At 46.4% G+C, this 9,374-nt stretch overlaps 1 protein-coding gene across 1 annotated transcript; it reads right to left on the bottom strand.

Moving 5' to 3' along the window:
• On the bottom strand, positions 1-9,264 carry asns (asparagine synthetase). The gene is made up of 12 exons (XM_040189159.2): positions 9,109-9,264; positions 6,935-7,190; positions 5,754-5,991; positions 5,487-5,672; positions 5,309-5,410; positions 4,517-4,644; positions 4,121-4,247; positions 3,171-3,277; positions 2,407-2,507; positions 1,983-2,064; positions 1,759-1,914; positions 1-959 (listed from the first exon to the last, which is right to left on the bottom strand). Exons 2-12 carry the CDS (start codon positions 7,181-7,183, stop codon positions 750-752), a joined length of 1,686 nt encoding a protein of 561 aa, XP_040045093.1. The 5' UTR covers positions 7,184-7,190; positions 9,109-9,264; the 3' UTR covers positions 1-749.
• Positions 9,265-9,374: the final 110 nt, after the last annotated feature.

Below are 9,374 nucleotides of genomic sequence, written 5' to 3' on the forward strand. Positions count from 1 at the left end.
GAAAGTACAACAGAGTTTATTCACTTCTCCCAATACGAATCAGATAGTAAAATTAACAACTAGTGTACAACAAGCCCAACATTGAAATAACAAATACTGAATGAAATCCTTAGATTAGACCTTGTATTGTATGAAATACAAACCGCTACGACTACAGTGGGTTTACAGTCAGGAGGCAGCGTGAGTGACAGCTGATTAGATATCTCTGTGTACTCGATGCTGTCCTCATAAATGAATCAAGGAAGTTGTGTTCACTGCAGACTTGAGGAGAACCGGTTGTGATCGGTCTTTCTTTATCTCACAGCTGTTGTTGTTGTTGTTGGATAGATTATTAAACACAATTTGATTTGAGTTTCTTGTTGGTTTTATATTATGATTTTTTTTTAAATGCGGCTGTAGTTATTGCTCACTAGTAAAAGCACAAAGACACCTGCTGGTTTGACTGTTAATGATAAAGAGAATAAAACTCAATGTAATGACATTTCACTCCTACAACCCGGCTTCAGTTCCCCACGTCGCCATCTGCCTCTACAAGTGCACACATCCTCCTGCAGCCTGCTTCTACACGTCACAATGTCGGAAGTGGCGCTCGCCTCTTTCCGACCCCGTTTTGTGAGAACACGCCGGCTATAAAAGCGACCCTAGGTTTGTCAAATGGTTACTAAAGCTAAGCTAAGCTTGACAAACAGCGTCCCACTGGCGGCTAGGACGCGACCAAATAGGCAGAACCCGAGCAGGACGCACACGGATCACTGGTCTTTATCGGGCGTGTAGAGGGCCAGGGTGCGGGCCGACGGGTCGCTGGCGTCCGCCCAGCGGGGCATCCAGTAGTGGGAGAGCCACTCGGCCTGGCCCGGGTAGCGCTTCTCAAACACCTGTCGGAAGTAGTAGGCCTCTTTGGAGGGCGGCGGGTTGTGAGGGAACGTCTGGTGAGCCTTCTCCATCTGGTCATCGTTCACCTGAGAGACGACAGAGCGCAGGTCTTACACACACTCACACACACACACACACAGAGAACAGAGAACAGAACGGACTCTGTCTGCGTACATCGGAACACAAGCGTTCAAATGTTTTGCTTATCGCTAAATGGATAATTATCCGAGGTCTCTTTAATAATACAATGCCCTGAAAGATATTTCCATCCCAAATCCCCCACTGCTCCTGCAGCTGTGCTGGTGCATCCACCATGCAGACCCGGCTCCGTTTACACGCGCCGTACATGACTTGTGGTTTCAGAATCATCTGACGACAAACTAGCCTTTTTGTCCAAAATACTCACGCACTTAAATTAGTGTTTTTATCTAACTATTATACTACTTATACTATAACTATATCAGATAAAGGCATCGCGGACGTGACTTCAATGACACATTTTGTTATTTTTCTCCCAGCAGAAACACTCCTGGTATCATATTCATTTAACACCTTCCGAAATGTTTGACTAGGAGGTCTCCTAGTGGTGGCATCAAAAAGGACACTCGCCCCCTGAAGCCATCGGAATGTTTTAACAAGAATTCTCAGAATTTATTATTTCCATTTTACGACACAGGATGGCCAAATGAACTGTGGTCATAGCAGCGTTAGTTCTGCACAAACACGAATATTGTAAATAAACCAAATAGATCAAACGTCCTTCCTTACACAGACTAAGAATAAAGGCCTTTGCTTTGGCCGTTATTGGTCAAGCTCGCTGTGCATGAAGACCGTAAACCTGAACTAACTGTCGAAGCTAAAGACCGGTGTTACGCTCACACGTACCATGGACTCCAGGTGCTCCTGCAGGCACACGTACCACGACTTCTTCACAGACATCATTCCGTCGCTGAAGGCCTCTTTGCGCCTCCACAGGATCTCATCCGGGATCAGGTTGAGGTCTTTGAAGGAGTCTCTGAGGAGATGCTTCTCCACGCCGTGCTGCTTGAGACAGGGGAGCGTTATTATCACTTCAGGAGTTGTACGGTGAGGTACGCACAGTAACCGACCTTGGGGGTCCTCATCTCCTCAGGCAGGGAGAGGTAGTAGGCCGTGAATCTGTGGTCCAGGAACGGCACTCGGAGCTCCAGACTGAAGGAAGGAAAGCAGAGCAGAGACATCTCAATAACACTTGACTGATGAAGTGAAAGGGCTATTAGACATTTGGATAAAAACTGAACTTTTCACTGGTCATCATTGTATATTATCTTCATTTTTGATTCAGTTAAAACCAGCATTGCCTTGGATTCCATTACTGCAGATATTTAGGCCACTATTAAAAAAGGTATAATCAATTACATGTTGCCTTTAATTATAAATGCATTTTTCATTTCATGTGTGCAAGGCAGACAACAACAATCTGTGGCACTAATATCCATCAGTGCAATTATAAGTCATCTCTTGAAGTCATTTCCGTGGGGGTGGGGGGTTTACCCGTGTGCAGCAGTGGTGCGGTCGGCGCGGAGGACATCGAACAGGTAGAGCTCCTTCAGCAGTCGGACGCTGTCCTCAGCGGCGGCTTTGGGAGTCGGAGCCTGGAGGAGGAACTAGACCACGTCAGCGTCCACGCTACATGCACGAGGGAGGCTCCTCTCAAACATGCACGCCTCTACGGCCACCTCGCACCTACTTCACCACCTCGCACCTACTTCACCACCTCGCACCTACTTCACCCCGGATTTGTGTTTAGGGTAACTGGATGGATTATTGGTATGACATCAGGTAAAACCTCCAGTCTCTGCACCATCAAATCTTATTGATACTGTGCTGTCGTGTCAGTGGAGCCGTAAGGAACATTCAATATTTGGTTCGGGAAGACAATCTCAGCCCTGTTCATTCATCAGGGTTCCACATCTCACGCTGCAGTCAGCTGTTGGGGGCGTGCGTGTTAAATGAACCAACTATATGTTGGCACTGTTTCTGTAAGCCAATCACACCGCTGCTTTGCTGTAATGGCTTCCTTCTAGGACCCTAAATAAAATTTTCTGGCTTGTGAAATGCGATGACGTGTTTGGTTCATGGTTCTTGTGGTGCAGAACTCCCTGTTTCTTCTTCTGTTGCTGGACTCAACAGGCCAAAATAAAATAACGTCCTGCATCTCAAATTTTCACTGTAAAGTGGTTGATTATATCTAGTTATTTTCATATGCTACTGTATATTGTTAAAAACAGAATGAGATTTATCTGATCCCGACTTGCCTTGTGGAAATAGAGGTATCCCTGAGTCAGCTCATCAGAACCCTCCCCAGAGAAGATCACCACGCTGTCGGACTTCTCCTTGATGTACTTTGAGATCAAGTACATCCCTTGAGCGGAGGGAGGAAGGGTTTACATACAGGCATGTGAAATGGTCATTTTCCACAAATAACTGAATAGTGAAGGTGTGTTCATTTTATTTTCTATTAATTATAGCGTGGATAGCAAACTTTAAAAGATGGCTACAATTATAAAGGATGCTGTGAAGAGCTTGTCGTGGTCTGAGCCCCTCGCACTGATTGACCAGCTGTACTGCTGCAACTCGTCTTTGCCTGATCGTCAGTCCTCAAACGTGGAACTTATGCTACGGCTAAAAAAACTGCCATTGCTTGTTTCACAAACTTTCGGGCTCAGAATATCAGCAGGTGTTCTATAGATAAATAATGACAGAAAGTGACAAGTTTAACTGTTAAAATAACAAATGACCACATTAACAAAAATGTGGTTACACTTAAATTAAACTGGTAATAATTAGCTTAAAAGCAATTCATCTTATCTTGTTTTTTATAGCGAACGGTTGCGTTGCAGTCATTTATCTGGCTATCGTCATGCTGTGTGATTGGGTTGAGGTCTCTAGATGTCCTGTGTGGTGCCTCCGTTGACCTCTTTGGTCAGTGAACTAATCTCACTGGATTCCGCTGTGATTGAAAAGAGCCAATCGGGAGGAAAAGGATGCAGCTGATGCAGCAGACCCATTTTTGTCACATCGATCAGCAGAAATGTGAGGCGACCTTTGACAGATGTGGACACAAAGCCGTGAGCGGCTACACAACTGAACTCCTGCACTGCTCCTCCAATACATCATAATAAGTCATGCAATGACCCCCCCCACCCCCCCGTTCCCAAAGCTGCAACCATAGGGGAAACACCATGTCTATGAACAAAAGCCTCACCGACAGAGGCGCGTATAGTGGTGATGTCATATGTCTCCAGGTGATAGATGACTTCCTCTACAGCTTGGATGCCTTCTTCAGCAGTGAAGTTCACCTCGTGGTGTTCGCTGCCGATGTGGGCTGCAACCTGACCAGAGCAGAGCACACAGTGACCAGAAACCCACCAAAAGTCTGTTGGCTTAGTCCTTTTTTCAAGGAACAAATGTACATCGCACGGAGCGGAGAGGTCAGAAGAAATGGGTCACACTTCACAATAACAGTTATTAATAAATGCAGTTGTTTTACTGTATTATGGAGTTTAGAACACATTTAGAAATCGTTGAAAGGCCTCCGCACGGCAACGGCTGAGCCGGCTGCTGGCAGCTGAAATGAGGGGAACCGTGACGGACAACCGACCTTCCGAGCAGCTAAGACGTCTGGGCTGTCCTCTGACCCGATGGCAAATGTCTGGATGGGATACGGCAGCTTCTCCTCCTTGGCCAGCTTCACCAGCGTGGCAGCGACCAAGCTGGAGTCCAGCCCGCCTGAAGGCCACACGAGGGAGGAGCGTCAACGCGAGCGCTCATCAAGAGATATCCAAATCCAGGCTACCGGCAGCCTTACAAATACTGACGATGTCACCGGGCTGCAGAGCTGCTCAGTATCTTCTATTATCTTACCAATAATTTTCACAAGTTAGCTGCATGTTTGTAGTGTTCAGATTCTTGCATCTCGGCTGTAAAGAGAAGCTCTCCATCAGCTGCTACTACACGGGAGTTGTTCTCGCAGACAGATAAACATTTAAATTGCTAAATTGTGTTGCCAAATAAGCTTGGGCATTTGTTAATATTTGGGATCATACAAGGAGAGTCCAATGAAATGTTCTTGAAACAGATCAGTTATTCATTTTTATTATTATTATCATTATGATTCTCTGGCCAAGGGGAATAAATAACAGCAAAACAAAGCTACAACCACATCAGTATGAGGCTAAAAGTCCTTGTGAACACCGGTATCAGCCCATTGCTGCGTCCCTACTTATGGTCACGCTTTGCCATAACCGCGTGGTCAGCGCCGACCTTTATAATAGAGAAAGAGAAAAACCATCCCATCGCCACGGCTCACCAAGCTAGCTTAGCTAGGATGAACTGCGATGTGAGGAAACAATGTGGTTAACATAAAGAAACTTTTTTCCATATCTGAAATGACCTGACAGAAGACAGCCGATTCTCCTTTGAGCCATGAGACGTTTCCTCACGGCGCTCTCAAACAGGGCTCTGACGTTGCTCCTCACCGCCTCGTCCTCACAGCCTGCGGAGACACCAAGGCTGTAAAGGTCATCCAAAGGGTTTTCCAAACGGGTGAACAGACACTCGCTCACACGCACTTGCAGGCAGCATCTCCACGGCGTCGTAGACGGCATGCGCCGGCTCTTCTGTGCAGCAGTGAAACGGCTCCATCTGGACCGGCTGAACCTTTCCGTTCGGCTTCAGATCGAAGGCCTCGAAGTGCCCGGGGAGGAGGGCCACGATGTTGGCGGGGGACTCTGCTGCATGGGTGATGTCCGTAAGTCCTGTGATTGGAATAACAACAAGTTGAGCAATGCTTGCAGACAGAGAAGCCGTGAAAAGGGCGCAATAAACTACCCTGTTACCTTTGGCTTCGGAGCACACTGCAAGAAATCCGTCGTCCGTGATGAATTTAAACAAAGGCCGGACGCCGTACGTGTCTCGCCCCAGAAAGACTTTTCTGTTGGCGGTGTCCAGCAAGACAAAAGCAAAGACGCCATCCAGGAGGGAGGCCATCTTCTGGATGCCGAAGCGGTCGTACAGATGGAGCAAGATCTCGCCATCCACTTTTGTTTGGTGATCAAAGTCGAACTGCTTCCTGAGCTGAAAGGAAATCCCACCGGCGGGTTGTTAGAGCGACGCCTCCACCGCCTGAAAACTCATGCATTCCACTTTGTTCCCAGCGAGGGGGAGATACCCCTATTAGGAGTCAGGAAACATTTATTGCCAAAATATGTCAAACATACAAGGAATTTGACATGGCGGTTGGTGCGTGACAGTAGACAGTGTAACAATAGACAAGACAGCAGTGCACAAGTAATAAAATAAAATAAAATGAAATCATAATGCTATGGGTTAGTATTATGATATTTTATACATTTTCAAAAACACTGTAGATAATAACAGCAGTTACCGTTGTGTAGAACATTTAACCTTCTTCCTTTGTTAAACAAACTTTACCACACTTATGTCTGGTTTGTTTTTGTTCTCCTCTGCTCTCTGTGTCGCACACAGTGGAGTTCCGCCCCAGCGCACACGCACACACACATCTTTTTTTTCACAGTATCAAATGTAAAAAACATTTAAATTGCCGTAGCAAACGATTTTGTTTAAGTGAAAGAGGAATCTCTGCCGATAAAATAATTAAAAAGTTAAAATATCAGTATTAGCCACAAAAACCCGGGGTTAGGTGCTAAGACCACTAGTAACTGTGTCCCATGTGCAGGTCCTACAGGTGTAATGTGATGCTGGCAGAAAGGGATTATTACACAATAAGCATGTGCTTTTCAGTGTATTAACACCTCAGGCCACGAATCGTTGTTTTCTAGACTTAGACGAGGTGTTTATATCTAGAGAGGGCTCCTTCCTCCTCCTACAGTAGCCCAGAATGGACAAACAAAAACGGACCCCATCATAGAACCATCAGCAACCTGCTACGTGGCCACCATGAGCCCCTCCCTCCACACTCTGCCCCTCCACAGTATTCACAACGAAGCTCCTGAAACCTGCGGCAACACGCTGGTCTCACAGAAAACATGAGTCCTACCGTGTGGTGGTTATAAATCTCTCCGTTGTAGCAGAGCCACAAGAAGGGGAACTTCTTGATGCGCAGGGGCTGCATGCCGTACAGCTGGTCCACGACGGCCAGCCGGTGGAAGCCGAAACAGCAGTTGGTGAAGCCATTGACGTTCTCAAAGCGGAAGGCGTCGGGGCCCCTGTGAGCGATCCTCATGGCGCTGGTGCACTGGACCGACAGACACTCATCACTGCCAAACAAAGCCCAGATTCCACACATGTCTCCGCTGTGTGAAGGGACAGGAAGGAGGGACAGAAGGTTGATTAGGGTGCAGTTTAATACTACTACTACAATGAAACACTGATCATCTAAAACGATGCCGTGGCAAACAAACTAAATGTTTGGGCTGCACAACTAATCAAATCAAATCAAGCGCTTCCTCAACCAGCAGTCAGCCAACCACCTGGGGAGGTGGGAGGAGTCATGCGCCGTCTGCAGTGGACTCTGATGTTAGTAGAAGAGTAGAGACAGACATGAGAACAGAGGACAGAAAGCTAAATTAAATGAATGTGAGGAGAAGTGAGGAGCTGGTCCCTCAAAGGGTCATCATCCGTTGTCTGCAAGTTCTTTGGATTTGGATTTCTTTAACTGATTTTACCAAGAACGAAGCAGAAGTGTGCGTGTCTGCGCCACATAGCAACACAACAAACGTGTTCATCTACCTGAAGAACCACAAACCACAATGAATTAAGGCCAACGTCACCTGGCTGAATCCCCGTCAATGTTGAATGACGTCAACCCAGGAATCCAGAACAGCGACCCTGCCTCCACTGAAATGACGCATGCAATCGCATTTGGCCAAAGACATTTGTCTAATAAACACTATATTAATAAATAATGTTTTTAGTTAGCCCTTTATTTTTGCTAGTTTGTTTGTTTCTCCCGTGACTCCTCTGGTTGAAATAATAAGTCTGATTGTAGAAATCTATGGGAATAAATCAAGAGAGATTTTTTTCTCAAAGTAAACATGGGTTTGTTTATCTCAATGTCTAGTTTCAAGTCTTCTTCAATTCAGCATGATGTTCTTATTAAATCCATTTGGAGTCAAATAGACCATGAAGCTCGGTATGATTTGGGGCGTACAAGTATGGACAGGTCGCAGCGCTGAAGATACTCCTTCGCATACCAAATAGGTTCACTTACTTTCAACAGTTGCCAAAAGCCAAGATTGCAACCAATTGCCGAACTTGAAGCTTCACAATGGCAGTCCAAAAACCAACGGGTGAGTGTGACTACGTCCAGTTTCCTACCGTGTAGAAGGTCTGCACTACATCCTGCCACTTCTCTACCAAGGGATTATACTTGTGGCATATGCATTGCACATATTGGAAATATCTTTACGTAGTTCATTCTGAACTCATGAGATTTGTCCATCCTGTTAGAGGCCCCCCCCCCCCTCTGCCAACCTCCACCTGTCAGTGGATCACAGACCATCTGTTTGCACAGCTGTGGACATTACAGTGGACTTTAGGAGGAGCAGCTCAGGAAGCCTACAATACTACACGTCTACAATAATGCGGCCCCCAAACAGGACGGGGGCAGACGACAACAGTCAGGGGCTTCCCAGAACATCATTGGATTTATACACCTCCAGAAATTCTGGTTTTCACTTATTGTGCCGATAATAATCCTGTTAGTTGTTTCCCCCCAACTTCATAGAGGTGATTCCGATCACAATATGCTGTAAACAACACGGAGCTCCTTTAAATATCCTACCGATCACAAACGTGGACTCGCTCTGACGGTGAAAAGCTTCCGACGTATTAGTGTGTGTTATTCATATTCCCGTATCGTGTGAGACAGGTTCACATCGCAGCATCCTTCTGCGCGTGGGGGCCCACGGAGGCCCACGGGGGCCACAGGCTCGCGACGCGCTCGCGGTGTCGTGCCGGGGTCTCTGTGGACTAACACGCTGCGCTGTGTCTCCCTCAATAGGACACGTTGACACCCAGCTCAGTCACAATTGTCCAGTAGTTATGCGTCAACACTTCTTCTTGAGTAGACTTATTTTAAAACTCTGTTTGAGTAAAAGTCACTATTTCCGCCCAACGTTAACAAACGAGATAGACGTACAGCGCGCGCGCACACACACACACACACACACACACACACACACACACACACACTGACGTTAGATAACTTACTTTGTTCTTCAAACGCTTTACTGGCTCAACCGATTGAATCAGCAGCGTGTCTCTGATGCGCACTGCATTGCGCAGCCTCTCGTCAGTCGAGACAATAACCGGAATTAGCGAACGAGTTTTCAAAATAAGAGCTTCCAGTCAAGTCAGCGTGTTGAAGGAAAAGCAACAATACTGACCACATTATGTCATTGCCTGGTCCAAAGAACACACTACAATCAAACCAGAATACATTTTCAATTATTTTTTTATTGCGGAGGCCTTTACGT

Source organism: Gasterosteus aculeatus, chromosome 10, assembly GCF_964276395.1.
Source record: "Gasterosteus aculeatus chromosome 10, fGasAcu3.hap1.1, whole genome shotgun sequence".
Lineage (NCBI taxonomy): Eukaryota > Metazoa > Chordata > Actinopteri > Perciformes > Gasterosteidae > Gasterosteus > Gasterosteus aculeatus.

Excerpts from the sequence above, each read along its gene's own strand:
- asns (XM_040189159.2), bottom strand. The coding sequence starts at position 7,183 with ATGTGTGGAATCTGGGCTTTGTTTGGCAGTGATGAGTGTCTGTCGGTC. Across the intron at positions 2,508-3,170 it reads GATACCTCTATTTCCACAAG|GCTCCGACTCCCAAAGCCGC; the intron begins GCAAGTCGGGAT and ends TTCCTCCTCCAG. Across the intron at positions 2,065-2,406 it reads CGCACCACTGCTGCACACGG|TCTGGAGCTCCGAGTGCCGT; the intron begins GTAAACCCCCCA and ends TCCTTCCTTCAG.